This window comes from Barbatula barbatula, assembly GCF_947034865.1.
Source record: "Barbatula barbatula genome assembly, chromosome: 2".
Classification (NCBI taxonomy): Eukaryota; Metazoa; Chordata; class Actinopteri; order Cypriniformes; family Nemacheilidae; genus Barbatula; species Barbatula barbatula.
The window spans coordinates 24,692,282-24,707,404 of record NC_136767.1 but is presented as its reverse complement, the minus strand read 5'-3'; the positions used below and the strand labels follow the sequence as shown (position 1 = coordinate 24,707,404).

General features: G+C 40.9%; 1 protein-coding gene across 2 annotated transcripts in view; it reads right to left on the bottom strand.

Moving 5' to 3' along the window:
* LOC306891126 (transmembrane protein 132C) overlaps positions 1–13,365 on the bottom strand; it is a 142,526-nt gene extending 129,161 nt beyond the window's left edge. For both annotated transcript variants that reach the window (XM_079451156.1, XM_079451157.1), the window contains exon 1: positions 12,676–13,365. In XM_079451156.1, the coding sequence (XP_079307282.1) occupies positions 12,676–12,775 (100 nt within the window). In that variant the 5' untranslated portion in view covers positions 12,776–13,365. The remainder of the gene's footprint in view (positions 1–12,675) is intronic.
* Positions 13,366–15,123: the final 1,758 nt, after the last annotated feature.

Genomic DNA, 15,123 nt, shown 5'->3' with positions numbered 1-15,123 from the left:
AGAAACAATGGCAGAGATTGAAGAAAAATGAGTGTTAAAAGAGGCTTAAGTTGAGGTACACGCCAGCTCACTATCTCCACTCAAAGAATGCACATTTTAATTCTTCCTCATGTTCCAATCTGGACTATGTGAGCATTATCCGTCGGGGGGGGTCAATATGAGCACAACTGTCCAACTCAACCCTCAAAAGACACTTCATTGGCCAGCACTTCAGGAGGCATGAAGCTGACAGCAAGTGATTGGACAGACTGACAGAGACCCAAGAGAGACTCATTGGACAATGGCCATTTTATTCTATTCCTCCCTCTTGCTCTCAAGGGACATGTCCAAAAAACACCATCTGAGAGCCACTCTGGTCCATCCAACCGTAAACGCCTGCCAAGTGGTCCGTTCTGCACAACATGTACCATGAAGATGAGAGATGGCAAAAGAAAGGGAGCGTTACTCACAGGGCATGATACAACAACTGTCTGCTGGAAAGAAATCTCTCTGTGAATAGTGCTCATGGAGCAATTTAAATGTACATTGGGTCAGACTTTTGCGTAGGATAAACCCATCAGCATGTTATTTACTGCCAAGGAGTGCAGCGACAGACTTCTCTTCACTTATTAACACCTCCGCACCATGATGGGTCCTTGTTTATTTTGAGCAATAAGACCCTTGTTAGGAAAAATAAAGACTTTAGTGACACCACCCATAAATAATTTTTGAATATGTGACACTGGACCACAAAACCAGTCACACTCACAGGGGTCAATATCTTTTAAATTAGGATTTATACATCATCGGAAAGCTGAATAACTAGGCTATCCATTGATGTATGGTTGCTAGTATCTCGGCCAAATATTGTCCTATTTAAAACTCTGAAGGTCTAAATATTGAAAGAAAATTATAATAATTCGCTTTTGAAATTGTCCTACAGGGCAGCAGGCTGTTGATAAGAAAAAGACAGGTTTGTTTTAACACTTTCTATCGGCTTACCTCTGTAATGACGTTGTGGAGAGTAGATGAGCCCGAAAGTGGAAATTATAAGTGTTTCAAAGATACCAAACTTGAGTGAGTACTTCCCAAAGAGCGGGCAGCAGCAAGAAAAGTTTGTAGGCGTATTTCCAGCCGATTTTGTTTGCATTTTGGCTTTGCAAAGCACTACTTTCCCAACGTTTCTCTATGTAAACATACTACCCATGTTCATTGTTTGAACTAATGCACCATAACAGCCAAGTGACATGGGTAACCCACCTTTTTCCCCTGAGCTAAAGTTAAGAATACATGTGGCCTAATGGTTAGAGCTTTGGGCTTGTGATCAGAAGGTTGCCGGTTCTAATCTCAGTGCCAGCAGGTCATGACTGAAGGGCCCATGAATAAATGTAAATGTACTATGCAATGTTTTTGGGTGGCCACATTTGTGTGTTCAACCCGAATGAATTTATTCTGGAAGCTTACCAAGGTGACGTCAGGACGCCTTTCTGCAGCTGACAAGAATATTACATTATTACAGCTGACTCTCGAACGTACATACACAAAAACACTCTCTCACAAACACATTTGAGATGTTTTCTTCACACTTCAGTGGTCAGAAGTGAGATGTTTACAATGCGTGATGAAATTGAAAGGCTAATTAAGTGGGTCAAGTCCAAGGGTTTCAGCACAAACAAAAATAAATATGTACATACAATTACATTCTATAAATGAGACATTTATGTTGCGTTCTTTGAAGTAAAATAGACTTACAAAGCTACTAACAAGTTTTATAAGGTTCAAAGAAAGGGCAAAATGTGGCCATGGAAAACAGAATTACATCAACTATAAATCCATGCAATTAACATTAGAAGTGCACTTGAGGGGGAAAAATGTTCAAGTGTAAAATATGATCCTTAATAACTCTAGACACATACAAACTCATACAAGGCTCGTAAAGCATATTAACGCGATAATGTTAGAACACATACACACCCACACATTCAGTACGTAGACTGGCCTGTCTCTCCCTTGGGGCGCAGAGACCAGATGTAGTTCTCTCACAATACTATTAAAAAAACAGCTCTGACTAACAGAAGAGATTAATTAAAATGAACATGGTTCACAGACTGCCCCGCCTCTCTGTTTGTCTTTCTCTTACTCTCATTCTCATACGTGTGTCCCCTCCTGTTCGACTCTTTCTTTGCTTTCCGTCCTTCTCTGTGTCTCCTCTGGGATTTCACAGTCAAATTCAATCAAGGTTAATGTTCGTCTGCATTCAACTCTTGGAGATTCTCTTCTCAGAAAAGCTGAGCCTCAAACGAGGACGGCGTCTCTCACCTGGGATGTGGGAGAATACGTCAGGACTCGCAGGTAGGGATTTGAAGCGCACGGAATTTGCGGCGGTGTCTAACAGACCAAAGCAGTTCCACAGACTGAGCAAATTTTCACAGTGAAAGATTCTCAAGACTTTGTTGGAGTGCTTTAACCCCTGGTACAACAGCGGTACAAAAATACCTCAGGCGGCGAGCCGTCACACCGGAGGTTGAGGATTTGGCTCTTTGTAAACGCACAATATAAAGGATTGACCTGATGTTGTGGCCTATTAGTCGCAACAGACAGAAAGAGAGGCCGAAGGGTGCCAGAAAAACCTAACGGCCAGACTTTGGCCTCTCTTATGGTGTGTTCCCTCCAGACGAGAATGAAGTGAGTGATTTACATGTTAAAGGCGGGGTGTCCGATTTCCGAATTACGCTTGTTCTCCAGTTACGCTCAGGTACCTAAAACAACCTTGTAACCAATAAGAAGTCAGGTGCACTGTGCACAAGACGGACATTAGTCGAGCCAAGCACTGACGAAAGCAAAAGATGAGGGTGTGTTTGTTTTGGTGATTTGAAAATCAACAACGGCTAAGAGAAATCGGACACCCCGCCTTTAAGTCAATGCAAAAAAGCGATAGACATCCTGCGGCACGATTCGCACAAATGAAACGGTGCGAATTGAGCCTTTCAGGTGCTTGACGCGCAGGATGTCTATCGCGTCTTTGCATTGACTTAACATGTAAATCACTCACGCTTAATGCTTCATTCGTGTCTGGTGGGAACGCACCACAAGCACGATTAAAAGCGCTGTATATATCCTGGCAAATGAGAAAATGAGAGTGTTTGCATACTACAACTATCCAAATATTAAATATCAACTGCGACTTTTATTAGACTTGATGCATGAGTATATAGTTCATACAAAATGACAATTCTGTCGGCGCTAATAGCCTAGCGGTTAACGCAATGAGATTACACCTTCGGCGACCCGAGTTTGAATCCTGACTCGAGGTCCTTTGCCAATTCTGTTTCCTACCCTCCACCTCACGCTTTCATGTCAGTCTCTACCATCCCGTCCAAAGCATGGAAAAGGCTAAAAAAGACAATTCTGCATACATTAAGTGACGCTTATAAATTTCCTTTCTTTCATGCAACACAAAAACGTTTTTTTACTGTTTTCTCTTGTTTATTGTAAATATTAAAAAAATATATATATATATTTTGGGTGATCAAATGTTTAAATACTGTACTATACTGGTTCTGTGGCTGTATACCCATGAACACACAAAACATGCACAGAGGCAAATAAAGAAAACCATAAAATGCTAAATTATATAAACAGATATCAGGGTCCTCACTGGCGCCAAATCTCCAAAACGTGCTTACTCATCCAGCCTGAACTGCAATACCCAGAATTCTCTGATGTGTTTTTAATTTGTTTGCTGCTCCAAATATCTGAGGCATTGCATTATGCAACAACAAAAATATTAAAGAGGTGCAAACATGAAAAGAATTAAACAGACAGACAGGCACATTAGATCAGTGACTGTACTGATAGATTTGGGAGAGCAGAAATGACTGAATCTGGAATGATTTTTTTTACTACTGAAATGCTCGCCTCCCTCTGTCGCCTCCAAAGCCATTATGCCGATATTCATGCTATTTATTCCCCTGCCTGGTAACAGCTCTCAGAGGAGCCATGTTTGTCTTCATACAAATGAAGTGCTTTTGTCTGTTTGTTGGCTGTTTAAATAAAAACTCAAATTAAAAGTGTGCCACTAACACATAATCTTAACCGAATGGTTCTCTCTCTCATTCACACACACATTGGCGACACTTACCCAGTCTGTGATACCCCTTGGCAAATGTAGTAGAAGTGCAAACACACACACACACTTATAAAAATCTGATCTAATCCAAACGGAGTGGTGATCATTTGTAACCTCTGATAATGAATGTAATTTCATTTTTATCCCCGAAGCATCCCTGTGTGCCTGAGCTTGGTAGATGTCTCTCTTTTTTACATGGGCACATAGACAGGAGTCCTGATAACCTGAGAGAATGATGTTTAAAAAGTACACAGTCTCTTGGTTTTGCTCTCTCAAACTGTCTGTTGGTTCTGTAGCACGAGATGCCAGATGAGATCAAAGATATGAAGAAGATTGATATTTTAGCACCTAGGTTTGGTTCAATGAAAACGCTGTGTTAAGTGGTCCCTAGATACATACAGCTATAGGACTTTTTGCAAAAAGTGAAGGGCTTATCATTTAGAAAAGTAAAAAAACACCTCACCCCAATAAAATCCATAATTTAAGAAAATGCATCTCCATTGCATCATCTCAGTACACGTCAAAACCTTTGTAAGTTTAAAGGTCCTAAACTTTTGGGAGGATCTATTGACAGATATGCAATATAATAAACATAATCATTTGTTTAGAGAAGTAGAAAGACAATACATAATGAAGCGTCATGTTTGTATTACCTTAGAATGAGCTATTCCTATCTACATACACCACGAGTTAGCAACAACAGTAGTAGCAATGATACCCTTAGTAAGCAACAAGGTTAAGGGAAACATGAACATGCAAAGGATGAAATCGATGCCACTTTTACTCTGAGATGCTTGCCATGCCAAATTTAGCGCTCTCTTCAGTATCAGATCTGCATAAAGGCTAATTACTCAAATAAAAAAACATATCATCTATCCATTTCATAAGAATTCACAGGTCAGGTACCAAAATAAGCTACGCAAGGAAGTTGGCCACAAGACACGCAGATGGAAGAGGTGACTGAGGTCCTCAAACGTCTCAGTCACTGTAACGTTCTCGTTTTTCCCAGGATGTGTTTGTAAGTGAAAAGAAGATATACATGGAGCATGTAACACACAACACACTCTTCAGAAAATCCTTCACAGCCTCTAACCTTTCAGAATACAAAAAAGCACACATACAAAGCCACCTGGATGGGAACACACTGTAATCACGCTATTTGAGAATACACAGCAAGTGTGTGTCAAGCATACAGCTCCTCCAGAACACTTTGGAAAGTAACTTAGTTGTGAAGCACAGAAAGCAGAACTGTTTTATCAATGATGAGAGAATAACTGTGGAAGACGAGATGTAAAAAAAATAACTACAGAGAGTAATAGTATCATCTTCATGTGCAGAATTTAAGGAGAAGAGGAGCAGCTCAAAAGTCTTCGCTGTAAAAGATTCTGACTCTCAACTACAGAGACGTGAACTAGTCCCATACAATGATTCTCTTGTTTCCCTCCCTCAAGAGAGACCCGTGCAGACTGATCTTCTATCTTCAATCCTCTATCTTTTCGGGATACTTTTGGGTTAAGCCCTGGGCTAAACACCACACTCCACACCGTTCTGAATCTCTTTTCTGCAATAACATAGCTGAAAAGGTTTAAAAGAGAGGGAGAGTTAAGAGATGGCGAGGAAGACAGGGAGCGTGCATGTGTAGAAGAACTGGATGACAGCAAATGACAGCTAGAGAGGAAAAAGGCGGGATGAAATGAGGGAGGCAGGTGGAAAAAGAAAAGCAGGCAGGGGAGGAGAGACACACAGAGACTTCGGCTTCAAGTAGAACTTAGTCGTAATAAAACCGTCTCTCTTTCTCAGCATTCACTCGCTCTCTCCTATGTAGCGTCCTTAATTACCTCTCTCAGGAATGGCAAACGAGTAAACAGCACTTAAACAGCCAGCTGGGAGAAATAGAAAGAGAGACAGGGGCTGGAGAGCAGTTTAACAGCTCGTGGATTGAGGAGCGGAGCCGGTAAACGTATGCCGAGACGCAACTGGCCAATCATACTACAGCAGCACAAAAATATGCCTGATATGTTAATGTAGCTCACTAGCTCATGTGTTTATGATATGATGAGAACAACAAAAGTGCTAAGATTTAAAGTCCCCATGAACCGGAGTTGCGGTCATGTTTACTTCCGTATTCTGTCTGTCCGTATGTCCGAGTGAAAAGTATTTTTAAATGAGAAACAAATGTGGGATTCGCTTGTTTTGCCCTGCAATTTGATTGGATATATAAAACAGCAGTTGCATTTTGAAATGGAACTGGGGGCAGCCTGACAGTTGAAGGGGAGGAGTTAACAGATGCCCCACCCAAGCTGTCTAACTTACGTCATAAGATGGATAGTCACTACAGGACAGAAGTGCATTTTCAGATTTTGACTAATGATTATGAGGACAAATGAATTTTAAAAAGAGAAGGGCCCACATTAGTAAGCTATTTACAATAAACGCTGCAATATTTCAAGAAAAAATAGGAATTGTTATTTTTAATTTCACTGGGACTTTAAATATGGCTCAGGTCCTTTACTGAATCCATCCTTCTTCTATTATTTCCTGTCACCTCCTCGACTACCTGTCAGTAAAAATTTTACAAATACAAAGAAGAAAAACAGTATTTCTGTGTTGTTAAACTTTTTTTTGTTACATTTAAATATTTTTTGCTTTCCACCCTCCCTTAGCAGTCAGTCTCTCAAAGCAGTTGCACTTCAAAGAGGTCAACTTTTAAATCTGTTAGAGAAGCGAGAATTCTATGTGGAAGCAAATATCACAGGTCTCTTTAACTGCATTTATGTATAAAGTCCCCTAAAGATTACAGCACTCTCTCCCCCTAAAGCAAAGTTTGAAGAGGAGAGAGAGGCAAGAGAGAGGAAAAGGTAAGTGATGTAGGTTTGTCTTATCAGGGGAAAGCAGGCAGGGATATCTCTAAGGCCTCAGGGTGAAGGGAAAACGCTCCTGCCATTTCACCCAGAGTAAAAAAAGAGGGAGCTAGCGGGAAGAGAAGGGGGAAAGGAGACAGATGGCTTGTGGCACACACAGGCAGGGCCCACTGTACCCTCTCCAGTGCCCCTCTGCCATAATGAATAACATTATGGCTGCATGAAATGTCACCAGCCCCACCCCTCCTCCCTCTCATGACGAATGGAGCCTGAAAATGTCAGATGTGCATCAATATAATTGTGTGTGTGTGTGTGTGTTGCACGGATGTACTGTAGGTGTTAAAGGTTATTATCAGGTACACACATAAATACAATGATGTCACTGGAGATGGCATGGGATTAGAACAGAAATGCCAAGAGTTTATTAGGAAAAAACAAGACGCCATTCAAACTTCACTATCTGCAAAATCATCATTCGTATAATCCTATACTGGAGGTTTGTGTTCAAGGTTTTTTTGTGGCGATGGACAACTAAACACAGAAATGTTTTATTTTAAATTGTAACAGGGCTGTAGCTATATCATGAAGTTTGTTTCAAATGCATTTGAAGTAGATTTGACTACTTTTAAGAAAATAGTATTCACAAGCAAGAGTTTAGAGCACATAAACCAACATTTTATTGCCCACAGCATGTGTGGCATGCAATTTTGCGAGTGTGGTTATTAAACATTGACTGCTAACAGATAAGGTCTGGTCAAATCATTCTTGTCTGATTACCTTAAGAAAATTGTGTTTTTTCCTATGAGTCAAACTATTAAACAGAACAAATACAAACCGGGTCATCCACCCAGCCACCAGCAGAGAGAAACGGAAATTATTTCTACCACGATGCAAAACATTAAGAACAGATTCCCGTGCCACGCGGGAGCTAATTGGTTAATTTATATTTTTCTTCTGCAAGTTTGTTTTGCCAGGAAAGCTTTTTCTGTTGTGACCAGAAGCATTTTTTATCTATTACTGCATCACAGGCGTACAGAGAGCAGTAAGGTCACGCCAAGCAGACAGACCATCTGACAGAACTTATGCCAGGCAAAGTGATGGAGTGATCCGATGCCAAGATCGGGCACACGCATGCACACACAGCACGTTGGAGGCACCCCACCCAACTCTGAGCAAAGTCACTCGGGTCTCATCGTCCGTGAGTGTGTGTGATGCCAAAACTCAGCCGGACAGGCAACATGTTGAGGACTAATCACTCTCAGAGGCCTGCAGTTACACGAGCCTCGATCCATCACACACGCGCCACGGCCTTATAGAGGTCAGCGGACACGTACACAACTCTGGCGATGCGTACAAAACACACAGTCTCAAAATAAAACATACAATCCTATACATGAAGCACATTTCACACAGTGTTGACTTTTAGCACTTTAAGCTCCTCTGCAGACCGCTACAAAAGTGCTCTCTAGAGGAATAGTGAGAATACTGACACATCAAGTGTTCTTCACCATGGCACAATGACTTCACAGTGTCAGCTTTTACGCGGCTGCTTTTTTGCCCATAATGCTAAAGAGTTGTTTTACTTCTGCAGCAGAGTGCCCTGAAAGTCTAGCTCACCCACAGATCTCTCTACGGTAAAATTATTTCAGAAACATTTCATTTCCTTCTTCAAAATGGAGCGGCCTCTTTATTGCGGTCTGAGCTTATATTTAATTACAGATGATATATTTCATTCGTTCGCTCTCGTTTTTGTTATCCAATTACTCTATTTTCTCTTCACAGCTCTTATACAGATTGTCCCTGACTTTCTATTTTCTTCCTCCCTATATCATCTCATTATCTCTCCTCTTCTTTATCTTCTCTGCCTCTCTGTCATTTTCTCTCAATCTGAGGTCATCGGTACGGTGGAGTTCAGGTAAACACTGACAGAATCCCACTTCCTCCCAATTTGCATAATGAGGCCTATTTGACTCTAATTATCCTAACAAGTAGCCCCACCCCAAAGCCTCTCATCGCCCTCTTCTTAATGAGTGTTAATTATTCCATCTACACAAACAAGAGGCACCTCTTACATCTCCAGTATCCTCTCGTTTTCGTCTCCCTTCCTCGCTTAATCGCATCACAGGAAAGTGAACCCAGCACAATCGATACAGAAAATGGCTATAGTGAGAAGAAAGTCAGGAATAATGGCCTAATAGTAACACAGAAGTGCAACTGTAATTTCCAGAGCCAATACCATATGGCTGCAATACATCCAGAGCAGAGTACGGGTGTGTGTTGACTCCAAAGATAATGCCAATAATTTCTCAAGCGTTGTGCGGACATGTACACGTTAAATGAACTGTAAGCTGCTACTGATGGAGAAACCCCTCCAGCAGATTGTAAATATAGAGAATATAAAAAAATTTAAGCAGCAGCATAAAATAGAATCATGGCATGACAAAAAAATATACAACATCTCGATTCATTAATACTTTTTACACTATTGTCTAGCCATCAAATCATCATTCTGCTTTGTCTTGTAATTTATATTACAGTCAGCTCGTCTCTTTCATGTTGGCTTTAAATTTATCTTTCTGTCCTTCCATGATGCATAAATCTCCTTCACGAGCCTCTGAATGAGTGAATGAATAAATAAAAGTAAAGCGTGTGTGCTCACATTAAACACACCGCATACTATGCGCAAACTCAAAATGTTTCCACGGCACAGCCATGCTCCAATGGTCTAATGATTTCTTCTCCTCTTCATTTAGCCTTTCTGAATCCCAACGAAATCAATTTGCTGAGATGAACGTTTTCAATTTTATTATGTTTGCAAAATGGGAACTTGCTAACTGGTCTTTCTGCAGTTGTAATGGAAATCATTTCCGTCTCTGCATACTTTTTTTCTTTCTAGCTTAGGAGTGACAAAATAAAATTTACAGACTTGGTATGGGAACAAAAAAAGTAGTATACTAGACGAAACATTTACCCTTAGACTCCTGAAAAGCAATGTTTCTTTGTTGGAGTTTTAAAGCCGCCGTGCAACCGCAGCTACTGTATCTAAACTGATGAAATTTTATGCAGTCGTTTCTAGATAATTTAAATGGGGAAAATAGAAGGGAAATGACAGAAAGGGGAGGGGGAGGGAGAGAGAGAGAGAGAAATAGAAATCTTTCCTTTGGGAGTTTTATTGTCTTCCTCAGGGTCATTATCTCAATTAAAAACACAGGAGATAATAATCACAGTCATTACTTTCACTCATCTGTAGCCCTCCTCTGCCTTCTCTCTTTTTCTCTCTCTGGATGCCAATCTGTGGGGAAATATCTTCATGATTATCCCTCTTTGAATATAGATTATTAAAAGTACACACATATGTACACACTGCACTCACACTTCCAGCTGTGCGCTTTCCTGGCTTGAATTTAATCTGAATTTAATCATTTAACAAAAACTCTAAATAGTAGCCTATTCTCTGGAAGAAACTCTAGAAAGTTTATCCGAAAAAATACCCACAAAAGCATGCCTGAATGCCGGAGTTGCTGTGTGTATACATGTGCATATGTGTCGGAGTATAGAAAGAGATTTAGGCTTCACAGTCTCCCTAGAGCAAATTTTCTCCCTGGTGTCAGCCAACCCTTCAACATATGGGTCCCCTGCTCGCCTCGCAAACATGGCCAGGGTGTCTTTGCCTACATGTATGTGTGTGCGTGTAGCAGGGCAACTGTGTTTGACAGCCCTCTATTCTGACAGTTTTAATCACACCTCTGTTTTTGTTACAACTGTTCAGACCTGTGGGCCCTGAAACACACAGGGATCTGACGACATCTACCCTCAGAAGGGAGGGATGCTGAAGATGGGAGAAGCGGAGAGACATTTAACAATCATCTTTCACACAGCTAAGAGAACAAGCTCGAAGCCTTTCTTCTGTAAACATCCATCTGCTTTTGTCAATTAAGCTCCTAATATTCCCAGAAGCAACGAACAACCATCATCCCATGATTTATCAATGCCGTTGTCGAGAACAGGTGCATATTTAGGCCTTCAGCAGACAAACAGCAAATTTGGTGTAACTCACTCACAGATCTGTCTAGCCTACAGCCGTCAACAATTGGCACGCACCCCACTACCGCACACACACATTAACATTATACAGTTCTATTTCCTTTTACCTTTTGCTTCTGCTACGCAATTCAAACAATCATCCCAACACATGTCAGCAGGTCTGTAATTACAAAAAAGTGAAAATATATATATAGCTGGCACTTTCTTAATAATACTGACAAATCTGCCAGGTGTTCTTGTGGATCTTCCAGAGTTACTTTCGTTCAAACGACGAATACTGTTTGATAGTGATCTTTTCTGCGGAGGCTGAATAACAGTAATGATGATGATGACAGTTTCAGTGCAAGATCAGCAAATCTTGGCCTCCAGTCCAGAGTCAACCTCTGTGATAACGTCTAACCCCCCTCCACACACACACACACTCGGGCAAACTTGTCATCACTCACGTTCGCCCTTTCACAAGATTTTCCACACATACTTTCTAATTTTGCCCTAAGAGTCCCCTACACTGCGCTATACTCACTTTCTGTCTGTCTCCGTCTCACACCCACAGACTAATTGTTTGTTTGTATGTCCAGTTCCAGACTTGCTGGGATAGTGCAAGTAAAAATAGATGCGAAGGCCACTGTGGGCTTCCTCGGGTGGAGAGAATGAACACAAACAGCAGGCAGTTGGGACACGAGTCTGGACATCACTGTCGCTTGCATCTGCGGAGGGTGACAATAAGGTGGCTCACCTTAACCACAGCAGGTATCTTTTTATTCAGCATTTAAAGCACTTAAAACTAACTAAACATCATACATTTTATTTTTGTAAAGAGCTAAGAAGAACCATTTAACAACGTAGATCGTGTGACTTCCCAGACAAATGCCACTGCTCTCCTGATGACACAAAAAGAACACATACGGTTTTCTAAAAAGCATTAGTTTCATGCAATATCTGAATATCTTGCATACTCTGTTACTCAACAAACCATCTCAGTTATACATGAGAGAGAGAAAATATTGCGCTACGAGACACCATAGTTACCATAGTCCATTTATTTGCACATGTTATTTTAACAGCACATTCATATTTTGATGTATACAAATAATAAAACCTTATAATACAAAACACCGAACATTCCTCCTAAACGTAAGAATTAAAACGAACCGAAACTGCATCTGCATCCACACGACATTTGGTCAAAAAGACATCGGAATAACCGCATATCTACATCTGTTTTACTACTACACTACTAGACAACTACATGCATACATAAGTAAAGACAAGACCGCAAACACCAAGGTGAAAAACCACCATTTCTATTATTTACTACGCTTGGAACAACAAAACAACACCCCGCCGCTGTCATCGCGCACCACAGCCTCTCAAAGACCAAACACATACACCACTTATCCCTTATCACACCGAGAAGTGTGCATTGCTTCATACAAATTTGGTTACGGTGAAAAGTAAACAGCAGGGAAACCCGTGAAATACAGAAATAACTTTTTCTCCGTTATGGAGCGCTGGAAACACAAAAGCGCACTGGCGTCGCTCATGACCGTTAACTTTGGATAGATACAGAATAACTGTTGTGTATCCAGCAGATCAAATACTTTATAGAAGTAAAAGAGCAGTTTTGCAACAAGTTCTGGGTGTCCGAAAATGTTGCCTTACCTCGATGGAGAGATAGGATGATGAGAAGCGCGTGCAGTAACGTCAACCTTACAGCGATCATCTTTGGCTTTCGGGGTAGTAGATTGTTCAAAAACAACATTATGAACAGTCTAGTTTGACAAGTTGTTGAATAAATAACATAATCCTCGTGAAACTCATTTGAGAGCGTAATCTGTAACAGCAGATTCGCGACGTTCGCGGTGCCCCCCCAAAATCTTTGCCTGTTAAATGTCACCAAACAATCCGTTAAAAAGCGAACCTCTCAGTAAAATGGCAAAGCCGTATTAAAACACGGGGGAAGTCTCTGTAATGTTCATGTGAGGTTAGTATTCCCTTCTGCGTGAAGTTTATAAAACACAAGTGTAGAGCTCCAGACCGCTGGCTGTGTAGCAGGAATGACGCGCCGCATAAGTTGGCGTTCTCCGCGAGACAGCGAGCTCACGGGGAGGAAAAGACGCGCGTCCTATGAATCCGTTTCTTGGCGCACGGGAGCGCGAAACCACCGTCGGTCGCCGCTAACTCTCTCTGAAACGTTCCCATCGCTCCACTCGCGCTGCTTTTGCGTTGACATGTCTGATTTTTAGCTTCGCTTTCCCTCAGCGAACTTAGTCGGGTAGTTCTCCAGAGACATTAAGGCCAACAGTCAAGCTGGTACTGGTACCCCGGTGCAAAGAGAGGGAAGCGCGTGAAGAGTAGACGGTACTGATTGACACTTTAAGTAGCCAATGGAGTTTTCCGAGAGAACAGGTGCGCAGAAAAACCGGCCAATCGCATGCGGATAAAAAACTCTTACGCCCGCATCCAGATAAATCATCAAAATCTAATAATTTTAAGCGGTTATTAAAAGAATGGAAAATGAAGGAATATTTATTAATTAAATATAGTCAAATCTTTGGCCATTTTATAAGGTTTAATGACGTGCATGATTCAACAATAATAAAATAATATTGTTAATAATAGCAATAATAATAATATATATTATTTACTAGAATAATCTTGCTTGTTCTATAAACACCACGCACTGTGCTGCGTTTTACCTTTTTGTGTTTTTCTCATTTTCTCCTGTAAAGCTGCTTTTGAACAATGAACATTGTGAAAAGCGCTATATAAATAACATTTAAATGAATCGAATTAATAATACGTTTTATTTATTATGCGCCTTTCTCGCGTTACTACAGTAATACAAACTTTAACGTGACGTTTAAACATTGGTAGGCTGGTTTAAGCATTAGAGACAAGTCAGTTAGCTCCAACAGATGTGGTTTTGATGGATATGAAGACGCTCGGCTGGCTTGAAATACATTTAGAGTTCATCATTTGCATCCTCGGATATGTTTTCTCGGTATCCCTGTAGGTCGAACCGATGTGCCCGGTGTCACGGGCTTCATGCCCTACAGTTTACTTCGCTGTAGAAGCGAAATACTAAACATTTCAGATTGTATTTAAAATCTGATTGTAAATATATTTAGAAGTGAGCCTGCGCAAGGAAGTATGCTACTAGACATCTCGGTGCAAAGTTTCTTCAATTGAGGAGTAATAGCGACCCCTAGCGAGTCCTAAATAAATAACTTTTCTCTGCGTGTGGCCCAAGCATTACATACTTAAAGCGTTCCTGTAAACCAAACCACGAATCTATTCTCAAGTAAAGAACGTGTCTAGCAAACGACCTGGTGTTATCTGGTGTTGGTGAAAATCAAAGGTGATCTCTTTTATAATATTGCACCATTGTTTTCCTATATTGCACCTTTATCCACTTTCTCCATTTGGTAAAATGCACATCTAATTCGTCTCAAAGGGGTTTTATTACTTTTTTCTCCATTGTGCAAGAACTATATTTCCAGCCATGCTTATTTTTTAGCAGGAGGGCTGACTATTTCCGGCTCTATTGAGTGTGTGAATGATGAATGCAGCAAGTGAATCTGATGCATTTTGTTTCCTTCTGCGTCTAATCACCAGGCTCAGCTTTTGGGAATCAATGGTTTTGGCCCACATTTTTGGGCATGCTGCACTGTGCATTTAGGAGAAAAATACAATTGGCCCTCTTCTTCTGGTGTCTTCTTTTTTCGTCTTCCTGCACTCCTGTTTGTGTGACACACATGAGCCCATTCTTAATTCCCCATTAATTTTATATCAGAACTCAGGGAAACATCTTTCAATGGGATGATGAACATGACACTGAGATCACAATCATTTGATTCGTCAATCCTTTATCCTGACTTGTTATGTACCACATTAATACCCTTTTTTATTAAAGCTGTTTTGGATGACTACAACGATTTCCATAATGAAGGGACGCTGAAGGAAGATCAGCTGGCTTCATAGAGGACAGCGATCAGCAGAAACTACGATGATTTTCATTAAATAAACACACACACACTGTTGTCAGTGATACACACAGCCGTGACACACTGAACATGAGCCCTGGTGCAGAAAGGCAGCTTCGTGCTT